Here is a 12,743-nt window from a genome sequence, read left to right as displayed (position 1 = left end):
AACATAGGTTTCTATATTTTGAGGTCTTTGGGGGAATTGCTGAAAGATGGGATCAATCTTTCAGGGGAGATGTTTAATATCAAAGGGTCTCGAGTGAGAATTTTGCAAAAAGAATAAAATAAAATTGAGACTTAATAACTTGTTTTTCTGCCTTTATATGAATCTCACAGGGACCCTAACAGTTAGATTCGACATGATAAAGGTTATAGTTTTTTTGACGTGCTTCGGGTTTTCTGTAATATTGTATTAAAGAACAATGGTTTTTTTTTCACTGATAAATGCCTGCCTAACGTGTTTCTTTGACACAAAAAGATTTGAAATCTATCGAGTCAGGTTTTTATCTTATTAAAATGTGTCCTAGTCTGATAGAATAATTTTACATAATTGAATACCTAAGTGGAAGAAGGGCCTTACTCCATCTCCGTAATATTCCCAATATTTGTGGAAAAAAGGCCCAACTCCGTGGAGTTTGGCCTTTCTTCCATGGAAACCATGATTAAGTGTACTTGGAAGACCGTATAGATTTGAGGCCCTTCTTTCACACACAAGAACTGTCTGCTAGCAACAAAATGTTTGGTGTTACTCATTTTCGTAAAATGGTGGAGTTGTGCCCTTCTTCCACTAACGTATTCAATTATTCCAGTCACTATGCTTAAAATATCAAGTATCAATTAAAGACTAATCATGCTAATTAATACTAAAAACTAGTCATACTAATAACTTTTAAATTAACTTCATGAATTTGAAAATGAATTGTTACCTGGAATGTTTATATTATACATTAATAAAAGGAGGTAGAACGTTGAATCCCCAAATGACCAAAATTTCAACACAGGCCCGCTATGATGACTTGTGCCTTTTGTTGTTTTAAACTACTGAAGTACGTGTTAAAGACCAATTAATTTACAGTGCGCCCTCCTTTTTGGGACATGAGACGAACACACCCGTCCAGTAGGGTGGGAAAATCTATGTCCAGCGGATGAATTTGGGGTAACTTTTTATCAAATTGTATAATAATTATAAACATGTCATTTCTGCATGTTACTCTGAAATAACCACATATTTTGGCTATATAGCCTGGTATTTTCCAGTAATTTTAAAGCACATTTTGCAGATGGCCTACAAGAAAAATAGTCCCTCTCGGATATCAATACACGTTACTGGAACTCAACATCCCGATAACGATGATGATGTTGTCAATGTTTGTGGATAATCTACTGTAGGCCTACTTAAATGCCTATTCAGCGATTTGCTGTACAAATCTTTGTCATAACTGCAATACCAACATTATTATGTCTATTTTCATAAAACATGTAAGTAACCAGCCCTGAAAGTGAAAATTGCCATCTTCAGTGTCTACTTCTAGCGCCGTACCATGCTGAATTCGACAGCCTTGTAATAAAGGACATATGCCTACTTGGTTTCATTTTCCTTTATGTCTAAATTTGTTGTGAGTTACCAGACTGCTTTCATGTGTCCGCTTCGGTATTTATAGCTCATCTAAGCTTGATCCATTCCAACAAATATCTAAATTTTGATGAATATTAGGGGGTGCTTGTTCAGTAAATCGCTGAGTTGGCCTATAAGCCTTTAAAAGCAAATAACTATGAAGAAAATCAAAACTATAGTCATCGGTATTGGACCAAGTTAAACTTTATTGTATTCCATACATTTTGGGATTTCAACTAACAGAATAAATTACTGATTTGTTACAGTTGAAATATTAATAATAATAATTTAAAATTTACGTTAAGTAGGGGCCTATGTAGACATGTCAGGTCTTTCCTGACTTTTTGTAGGAAATACTTGTTTCGGAGGAGTTTTATCATATTTTGATATTAATAACTCAATGATGGGTAGTGAACTTGGGGAATCTTTCTAAAGATTGGAAATCATCCAGTGACATGTAGGCCGTCAGTTGAATTGCCTTCATTGATAATATTCCGGATGCAAATGTCACTTAAGCACTGCTGGCATAAAGTAAATGTACACGGACTACGTGACTGAATGATAAATCACAAGATACAAACATGTTATCAATCATGAGTTTCTATAGTCTATGAAAAATTCAAATTAGACACGCGGACGAATCATCATTTCGGTTCGTTTGAGTGAGTAGCTGTATCCTCTCCATTGGTTCCACACAACACCCTTGGCGTATTCACGTGTTGGTCCACGAAGATATAGTCCGTTGAGGTTGGAATTGTGACAGCTGGTGTACCACCATGCACCTATAAAAAGACAAAGTTATATAAAAGCATAGTAAGTTACAATTTCAAGTAGTAACAAAATACTCAGAATAAACGTGGTGGGTTTTTTTTATATACAATTGATCCAGTCCACTTAAATTGTAAAGTTCCCGTTGGTGAGTTGTACCAACTTCCCTAATACGCTCTAATATTAAAACGCTCGAATACCGGTAACTAGGGTTTACCCCAAACACTAAACGTGGTTTACTTGGCACCCCAGAATTCGAACCTTACACCCCTCGGGTACCCCACACAAAATCACCGATTTGTAGACGGGTGTTCCCGCTGACCCGGCCAGCGACTCCTTGGTTTTGGGTGTATATGACTTAGGCTGATTGCATCATGTCATCACGTGGAATGCATGCATGCGCAATGGTTTTCTAGTGTAAGATTAAAGAGTTAGGGTTAATCGTGCGTTCATCTCTTGCGCTCATGTTGGCAAAAATTATTTGAAGTATGGTCTACCACCTTACTGGCGGGGGGAGTCGATCAAACTTTGAGGGCAGGGGTGTTGCTGCATGCTGAGACTCAATTTTTCTTCGTTCCCCAACTACTCGCTGGTTTAACCCGTTAATTTAGCATGTTTAGTACGGAAAATGGACCCGATGGTGTTGCCGTGATGACGTTTAGCTATCATGAATTAAAAGCCGAACTGTTTTAGCCTATATTTAAAAAAAAAACACCGTACCCCGGAGACCATACAATGGTGAATGGTTATATCGTAGTGCGCAAAGTGACGAATACCAGGTGACTATAAACCATCCCTACAATGCAACCCGTGCCTTACGCAATTCGCCGAGCGCTAGAAGCGACAATGTGCATTTTCAAGTTCTCGGTTTAGGTTTCTCTATTGTTCAATAGATTAAAATTAACCGTTTGTGGCAGATGTGTTCAAATTTAAATGCAAAAAGCATGTGTGCCAATTCGTCATCTAATGATATCCGTCAATAATATTTCACGCTCTACATTATTCACAGAGAAATAATCCCCACACGGTTAGATTTTTTAAATAATTATATACACCACACTTTCAGGTGTAGCTGTACCTGGTTGCTCTCTCTTCTCGCAAATATTGGACTGCGAAATTTAATGGCATCTGTTGATCAACTAAACTTCTAACAGGAAATTCTGCGGTCAGACGATTACGTTAGACGCTAAAATGGACACCGAAAACTTCTTCTTCAAGAGACAATTAAGCTTTCAATTTCCGCAGAGAGCTTAACTACGGTAATAGGAAATCACGTGACCAAAACCAAAATTAAAAACAGACATTTTAAAGGTCCAGTGGTAAAAAAAACGGCTATATATCGCCCTCTACAGGCAGGATAATACAAATGGACGGTTTATGTTTATTCGGTATTCGTCGTTATAAGAAAACCACAAGGAATGTTTACACGTTTACATACCTCCATACTCGGCCGCACAGTTCTTTGTCCAACGATCATTGTCATTGTCCCATGTTGAGAATGCTTGTCCATTGTGTCCACTCATTGCATCACCTATGCATTTAAAAAACATAGAAAATGAAAAGCTCATCAACTTGCTTAAATACTTCTACTAATATAAGCTTTTAAAAACATGCAGGAAGAACAAAATAACCGCCAATATCAGATATAGCAATAATAAAACGACATTTTCATTCATTTTCTTTACAGGTTTATTTGAATTATTTTCGCAGCCATAGGCTGAATTACAGTGTGTGCAAACATTTAACATGTTAAGACTTCAATATTGTACGAATATGAATGTATTACTACACTGTAAATCCAAGTGTTTAGGGTTTCTGTAACACTTTTTAAACACTGCAATGTGTTTAATTTTTCATTTACACAGTAAAGGTATAGGACACCTAAACACCTAAACACCAAAGTAAACACATAAACACAAAGAGTAAACACATGAGAGTATTTAGATTCTAAACATTTCAACATGCTTACTTTCATATTGTTTAGAAAGTAAATGCACATGTGTTTACTTTGTAAACATTTGCTTACTTTTTGTTTACTTTGGTGTTTAGTGTTTACTGTGTAGATGAAAAATTAAACACCTTGCAGTGTTTAAAAAGTGTTACAGAACCCCTAAACACTTGAATTTACAGTGTAGTACTTGCTTAATCGTTGTCTCTGCCTAAACGCGCGTATGAATTGAAACCTGTTTTCCTCTACGTGAACTAGGCTGTTGAACTACTACTCAAAATACTTAAAACATCAGAATCTAACAATCGCGGTTTTGCATTCTTTCTTTTTTGTTCTCGTGATGCTGCCAAAAGTTTGTTTTTTCATTGGTACAAGTGTTCTGATACCGAACATGACTGAATGGAAATGACACTCATCTGATTTTTACAATGCTGTTTTTGAAAAATGCTTAGAAATATATTTTATATTTTTAGTAGTGCATATACGGCGTCATATAAGCGTTAATGGTGACCACTACATCACTGCAATTAAATCGGTTTTTTTATTTGTAACATTTTATTTTTATTGTTTTTGCCATAACTCTGATAGCCTAACATTAATGCCCAAACATAACGTGACATATTCGTACCTGCATCTGAGCTTGGGTCATATCCTGCGACAGAAAGAGTATAATTCGTTGATTCATCACCAATGCTGAACCGGAAATACCTGGCATGTACCTCGTTGAATTGGAAGTCCTGAAGTTCCACTCTTAGTTCCATTCTTTAGAAAAAGAAAATAAGTTATGGAAATTATTTACAGATTAGACTAAATGATATACGAAATTAAGAAGACAATACAAAGTCCTTGAGCCTCAATGTCTGCCTTCATCAATCTTATCATAACTAACAATTTTTTTTTTCGTTTTCTTCTTCTTTTTTAGTTCTTTCCCCCTGTTTATTGAAAACGACAAATAGCAGGTAAATCGTTTGACAGAGCGCCGAATACGGATTCGTCTCTTTGTTAAATTCATGTTTCGCATTACTTCATTTGAATTGACCTTTTCAGTAAATCCCATAAGCCTTTGCGAGTAGCCTACACCGGAGATGTCGTCATTTGACGACGTCACACCGACTTGCAATGTGCATCAGCAACGATGTTCGCTAAACGATGTGCGCATCGGCGAAGATCGGCGTGACGTAAAATGACGACATCTCAGGTGTACTCGCAAAGGCTTATGGGGTTTACTGAAAAGGGCAATTATAGAATAAGGGACCACACACGAGAGCCAGATTCAGAGGGCGACATTAATGTTGAACGGTGGAATGTCAGGAAACCAACTTAAGGCAGCGTACGAATCTGACGTCACATGTCTTTTGGTTGGTTTAGGTATGACGATTTATTCCGTGTAAGAAAATAAACAGGGGTTGATATGCCAAATATGGACTTAATCTTGCGCTGACTTGAGTCACTTTCATTATTCAGCCAGTGATAAGTGGTGAAAGAGAGCGATATAGAGGGTTAGTTAATCATGTTAATGGGATAGTGCTGCATCGCTGATACATGTTCTAAGAAGAGAATTCGTGCGTAACGTGAATTTAATAAAGAGACGAATCCGTATTCTGCACTATGTCAAACTCCCAATGATATAAAGCATTCCTCGATAACGTGCTAAATAGTTGAATGGCAGCGAGCGAGTATAGCAACAATGTCAAAAGGGTTTTCCACTGTATTACAGTAAAACATTAAAATTAGAAAATCGCCCTCATTGGTCTATATAATGCAAAGGGCGGTGTAGAAAAAACTGTTGCTCGTCGCTATCAATTTTGTTAATGCATGAAAGAATGCAACGACGTGTGAAACGTCCAGCATGACGAAAAATTAAGGCTTGGTATCCCTTCTGATTTTTTTTTCAGAAGAACTTTTTAAAAACTTCATACCTTCAACACAACTTATTAAAGTTATCTGCCTATGTTTAATACCGTGGCAATAACGTTCCTACTCATTTACTTCATTTGGATGACTGATAATACTAGCCAAAAATAGATTTGACAGACACGTAATCCCTATTTCTGACCTGTATGTCGTCATCAATTACCCAAAGGAAACGTCACGTTACCAGTCAAGTATAGGTCTTTTAAATTTAACTTATTTCAACTTTATTTAATTACGGTTCAAGCACTGGTGTAGTAAAGGACGTCTGACACCCCCCTACCTCCTGTGGGACATTCTCCCCCCCTTCTTATTCCTCCACTCCCCGGTTACCCCGGGCGGCTACCATATACGTCACTGTTTGAACTGTAATTTAAAAAGCTCTGCTCAGTCGAGAATAAATGTATTAGCTGCTGTCTTGCATATTATCGTCTCATATACCACGGGCAACTTCATTATTTTAAGTAGAATAACAAGGCGAGTTGTTTTACGCCAAAAATGAAGTCGCCTGTGTTATAAGACAATAGGTATGCACGTCGGCTAAAAACAGTACATTTATTCTCATTCTTAAATACTTCAACTCAAATAAAAAAATATTAATTATAAGTATATCAAATTTTGATCAAATTAAATCCTACATTTTACAAGGATTTACCTAGGGCTTAAAATCGATCAGTCCCGTTGTAGCTATGCACTTCCGATTCAATGTCCGAGTATCGCGTCGACTCGCACGAGCTGAGCTGTGTTATATCGTGTCATATAACACGGCTAAGAACCAATAAGATTGCATAAACTAGTGTTTAAAATTTATTTTAGATAACACAAAATTTTGTCCAAGATGATCCTCGGCAGGTGATAAATTCATATTTCATCGCAAATCCTCAGAATGCGCTAACACATAATCATATGGAATATACTTACTGGTCTCCCATAGCGATATGATAAAGGACTTCATTTCCGAGCCAGAATTCTTGTGAGAGTTTGCCAAATCCATTCCTGTATTCTTCCCAGTTTCTTAAGAAATCCGCGCGACCATCTGTACGTCTCTGGAATACCTATAATATAAAAAAACAAATGTTCAATTTAATGACTTCACATGGACTAACATCTTATATGGAGCTATATTTAATACGCACCATCAATCAATCAAAACAATAGTATGATGGGTTCGTTCCATTTTATCTAAACATCATAGCCAGTCAGGCGATTTTTTGGGGGGTGCTGATTTTGAAAAAGTGGACTTTTTTTCCCAAGGGGGGGGCGATTTTGTGAAAAGTGGACTTTCCAAAATTTGGACATTTTTTGACGATAAACCCATACAAAAACCTGATTTTTTTGCTCGCAACGCTCACAAATCCTGACATTTTGGGACTTTTTGTACACTTTGTAGCCAGTGATATTGTTATTGCAAATAGGCTAAATAAAAACATGTTTCCTACACGCGCATTTCTTGCAGGACAATTTTACCGAATCTCATTTTGTATTCGCGAAACCAAGAAAAAGACATTTTAAAATGCATAAAAATTTAATAGTATTATTTTCAAACAGTGATCTCATTGATTGTTTGCAAGCGGATTCCAATCAATGCCATGCCATAATGAAAAATCTATATCTGTAAGTTTCCTAAAACTTTAAAACTTACATTTTTCAAATTTGACCTACTTATAATTAATTATTGAAGCGTGTATATATTATTTTGATATAAATCCTATACCTGACAAATACAATGTTTACTTTTAGTTTGATCAGCTCATAATAGGCGGGAACTTAGGCTTTTACCACTATGCCGAAAGTAGACACACGTTAAGCATGTTAAGAGTGCTCTTAGTTGACCTGTCTGGTCTTTATTTTGTGTGTTAAAGTAAGTAGATAAAGTAGGACTTGAATTAATAATTCGTGATGCTTCTGGCGAAATGTCACAAGAAAATTCTCAAAATAAAATATTTTGATATTAATCCGCGATGTTATTTAAGGCCCGCCGATTACGAGCTGATCAAAGTATGCCTACTTACCAACCAACCGCCACCATCACGTCCCTGCTGGCACCACACTTTGACGCCCTCACATGTATCTGTCCATGTAGGGAAGATAGTATAGATACCGTCTTTTCCACCGCCTAAATCCTTGATATCCCGGCAATCCTTTGGCATAGGAATAGGGGCTGGGTAGAGATCAAATAAATGATTTACCGGTAATTAATTTTTAAAAAAAAATAATAATAATAAATTAATTAAGAAAGGAACAAAAATAACTAGTAAGGAAGAGTATACAAAAGAATATTTAGGTAAATACTATTTGCGATGTTGAAGAAATAATAATTTAGGTAAATCCCAGCACAAGTATGAACAAATTCAAATTGCTTAAAAATGAAGGATTTTAGTCATTCAAATTGCCATTTGGTATTTTTGAAAAGAAAAATTTGGCAAAAAACGAAGAAAACAGCAGTATTGATGAAGTTGAAGCAACGTTCAAATACATGTAGCTAATTTACTGTCAGTATATAAATGTTGATGATTTTTAGGACCGTCCGGATGAGCAAATCACTGAATGGGACTTATTTCCTGTTCATTCTGTTTTGATCAATTACGGAAGCTAATTAAGAAGCTAATTAATTAGGTGCATTTCAAACCGACACCAATTCCGTCAACTAAATTATTTTTAATTATTATTACAAATTACTCAAAACGAATACTTCCGTTAATGACGTTTTTTGTGGTTCAATATTTTGCATGATGTACACTCTAATTTCGTACAATGAACTTTTTTTTAAAGAATCCCTCTTCATTTGCAGTAACTATTCGTTTTGATATTGTTCATTTTTATTAGGTATATTTTCATTTTGAACCCACAATCTTATCAAAATGAATAGTTTCCGTTTTATTTTAACAAGTAATTTTATTAACTATAATAACGTAAAACCTCGTCTACAAGCATATAGAGTGTTTTTGGTGAAAGTTAATTAATACGAGACAGCCGTAAATATGCCAATACAATAGATTGGTCTTACAATAGCACTTGTTTGTAATATATGTTTGTAGCGGTAATTAATTTGCTCAAGTTCAATAATATTATAATTTTGTCGATTGATGGCGTCTGCATTAATTTAGCTTTCACAAAAAGCACTCTATATATGCGTGTAAACGAGGTTTTACGGTATTCAAATTTACAAGATCTCCAACTCATTATTAACAAGGTTATCCATTTTATTTTGACAAAGACAAACTATTCAAATTCCATTTTTTGGTCATTTTTGACAAGAACCAATTCAGTTTCTTTAAAATGCAAGGCAATCCTATAAAATTTGATGAGTTTTTTGTTATTTTGATGAGAAAATCCTTTTATTTTGAAAAAAAAAAGTCTGCTCATTTTGAATAGTTCATATTTTAAGAGTAGGGGGCCTATATTATCAGGCATAACAGTGCCTTAACAGTGCCCCTCCCCCCCCCCCCGGCATACACACAGACAGCAACTGACTGAAATAAATAATGTATTGATTCTCAAAGTCAAGTTTATAACGAACTAAAAGTAGTTCGGAAAATGTAGTTCCCTTAAGGCGGGTCGGATGGCAGGAACCATATTTGGTTAGGTTTGGTCATTTAACTAATATAATACCTCGATGTTATAGGATATTAGTCAAGAAAGCCAGTAATCGTATTTATATTTCCATAGGTCATGTAGTTTTGGAATTATGGACGAAATATACCAACATGAAAGTTTTGGGTGTTTCTCCCTTCCTGAGAAAGTGGACATGGAGCAGAATTGACACCCCTTATATCAAGCCTGTCGGCCTCCTTACTCACACCTTTCATGACTTTCATCTTTACTTGACTCAATATAATTTATGAGCGCGAATACCGATAGGTCACGCTCCCCTCCAACTCGCTTTAACGCAAAAACTGAAAAACTAAACATTTATTATTGTTTTGTCGATATCAATGATGCAGATGTCGACATGTCATGAACCCGGGTCGTGAATGCAATAACGGGTTTCATGTGACGTGTTTCAGGGATATTTCACTAAAAAAAATCCTTATGACTGCCAATTAGGGACCAATCAAATTTTAGATTTAAAATTAATCTTATAGATGTGAATTTTAAATCTTAAAAGTTTAATTTTAAATCTAATACATGATTGGTCCCTAATCACAATCCCTTGGGATTTAATTTAAATCCTTGAAATTAGAGGATATATGGCCTAAAGCTAAAAACTAATAGGCCTAACGTGTTAAAATTACGAACTTTCATCGAGATTTATTTATGCAGTGTTAACAAGCTTTGCAAAGTACCGGCAAACATTGTTGCTTGCTTTCTAGTTTTAATGCATTCACGTCATTATTAACATGTAGGCGTTAAAGAACATTCATGTTATTAATGAGGATAATATTATTTTATAAGCTTATTTTAACATCATCGTGCTACTGACGTGAAAAAAACGTGGGTGAATTAATCCCCGCAAACACAAAAATATTTTTTAAATGTTTTAAACGTGTTATAAACTTGTTCTGGTTTTGATCAAAACGTTTTAATAACATTTAAAATGTCTGTCATATAAAAGGTCATGAAAACGTTTTAAAAGGTCATGAAAACGTTTTAAAAGGTCATGAAAACGTTTTAAAAGGTCATGAAAACGTTTTAAAAGGTCATGAAAACGCTTCATAACGACAACGCTACACGAATATTTTAAAACTGTTGCCAAAATAACATTGTAAAATGTTTTTAACAAACATTTTGGCAAATAATTTGTCAACACTTATATCACATTATAATGGAGCAAGGTGTAAGTTGTCAAAAATGTTTTTGAATGCTATTAAAACGTTTTTAGGCCTACACTTTTCCTGTATATAACACGACATTTAAACTTTTTCTGTAACGTTATGTGGTTTACTGGAACCCCGGAACTGGAACTACACCGCGTTTATTTAATAAGAAACGTTGCCCTCCAATATAAGCCCTACATGTAGAATGCAATACTTACAATAAGTTCAACAACAGTATTGCATTTACCTGCCTCACAAATTAAATAAGCTACAATACCTTTCAAAATCAAGATTTAAACACTTACATGAGCCTGAGATGCCGCCGAATAAGCCATTACAGCATCCACAAGTGCTTGTTGGAGGACCGGGGTTGCCAGGTGTGAGTGTCCCAGTTACGATTGACTGGACGAAAGCATCCGTCGCAGCAAATAAGAAGACAGATATAACTAATAAACGTAACATCGTAATGAACTTATTAAGTAACCGTCTGAAGAAAAAATGGCAGAGACTGGTTTTACACGATGCTGTCCCCTTGAAGGCACGTCACGAAAGGCGTAGTCACACGAAACTGAACTTTAAGTAATGTCCTGATGTCAGATATAGCCAATTTGACTGTGATTCATACACGGAAGAGCTCATTAAGATCGGCAGAGTAAAGTTCAAAAATAGAAGACTTGATCTGCGTGCGCTTTAACAAGCTAAGTGTGGTTCATTGAAATGATCATGAAGTTCTTGTAATAATTTCACTGCTCAATTTACATACGATTAAGCATTGTTGTAATTATATAAGGCTAGATTAAACTATAGTTAAAGAATTGGTAACATAGTAGATCTATATTATGCCAGGGGAAGTTTTTAATATTATTAGGGTTGCGTGGGGATTGCGGATATGCCACGGTTTGGGGTACTTTTCAGTGGTTTTGGAGACTAATGCACATTTGGGCACGGTGCCCTTAAATGTGCCCGAGGGCAAATTTGGGTGTTTTGCGTGAAAATCTCCAAACTCCAAACACTCTAATCATGTATCTGTTTCCAAAATTAAAAAAAAATTAAAAAAACGCTCCTAGATATTGTTATCTAGTTTTTAAAAATTAATTTAAAAAATTTGGCCCAAGAATTTTTTTTTCTTACGTTTAACGAAAAAGAAGTGGGCCGTTTGGAGTTTTGGGGCCAAAAGTGGCCCAAATTTGACCTCACAGATGAATTGATCAAGTCTTTGCCATTCTAAATATATATACTTTTATATACATTACACCAACAATGTAGCAGTTATGAGGCCCGAAAGTTTCCATAATTCCAGGGTTCAGATCAACCTTATTAGGGAACTTTTGGACAGGGAGTTTCTTTTGACCTTCTTGGCATATTTTAAAATATTAAAAAACATCTTTAAATCATGTTTAGGTTTGAATTTGATTTTGTCAATACTTATTAATTTAACGCTGTAAAGTTTATTTGCAAAAAATCGGCTACATTACGAAAATATGGCTTACCTTAAAAATTGAGGTTTAGCTCATATTTGCCCACTATGCAATGGTTATTCCAACTTATCTGTAAGCTTATACTTGGAGCTCAAAAAGGTTGAATTTTTCCAAATTTAATTCATATGAATCTAGTAAAAATATCAATACAGTTTAAAATTTTGACCCTCATTGATTGTGAAAATAACCATACGCATTGAACTTCCGTTAGGAAATTATGATGATGTTAAACCGGTTATACAGATAGTTAGTTCGTAGAAAATTAAGATGATGTTAAACCGGTTACAGATAGTTAGTTTGTAAGAAATTATGAGGATATTAAACCGGGTTTTTTTTGGTTAATGAGTTATGTACGTTTTACAAAAGTGTTGTTGTTTCAGCCCTCTTTACAACATAACTAAAGAACCACAGGGCCTATAAAAGTATATCTGT

The 12,743-nt window shown here is 35.3% G+C and overlaps 1 protein-coding gene across 1 annotated transcript; it reads right to left on the bottom strand.

Annotated features, from left to right (window-relative positions):
- Positions 1-1,635: 1,635 nt before the first annotated feature.
- On the bottom strand, positions 1,636-11,389 carry LOC140150858 (microfibril-associated glycoprotein 4-like). Its single transcript, XM_072173005.1, has 6 exons — positions 11,139-11,389; positions 8,089-8,237; positions 6,998-7,131; positions 4,794-4,927; positions 3,656-3,748; positions 1,636-2,231 (listed from the first exon to the last, which is right to left on the bottom strand). Exons 1-6 carry the CDS (start codon positions 11,293-11,295, stop codon positions 2,074-2,076), a joined length of 825 nt encoding a protein of 274 aa, XP_072029106.1. The 5' UTR covers positions 11,296-11,389; the 3' UTR covers positions 1,636-2,073.
- Between the last annotated feature and the right edge of the window lie 1,354 nt (positions 11,390-12,743).

The sequence above is a fragment of the Amphiura filiformis genome, chromosome 4 (assembly GCF_039555335.1).
Source record: "Amphiura filiformis chromosome 4, Afil_fr2py, whole genome shotgun sequence".
Lineage (NCBI taxonomy): Eukaryota > Metazoa > Echinodermata > Ophiuroidea > Amphilepidida > Amphiuridae > Amphiura > Amphiura filiformis.
This window is presented reverse-complemented; position numbering and strand designations above follow the sequence as displayed.

Coding starts and splice junctions, on each gene's coding strand:
- LOC140150858 (XM_072173005.1), bottom strand. CDS start 11,295: ATGTTACGTTTATTAGTTATATCTGTCTTCTTATTTGCTGCGACGGAT. Junction 7,132..8,088: donor GTGATGGTGGCGGTTGGTTG/GTAAGTAGGCAT, acceptor TTTATATTATAG/GTATTCCAGAGACGTACAGA. Junction 4,928..6,997: donor CATATCGCTATGGGAGACCA/GTAAGTATATTC, acceptor CTTTTTCTAAAG/AATGGAACTAAGAGTGGAAC.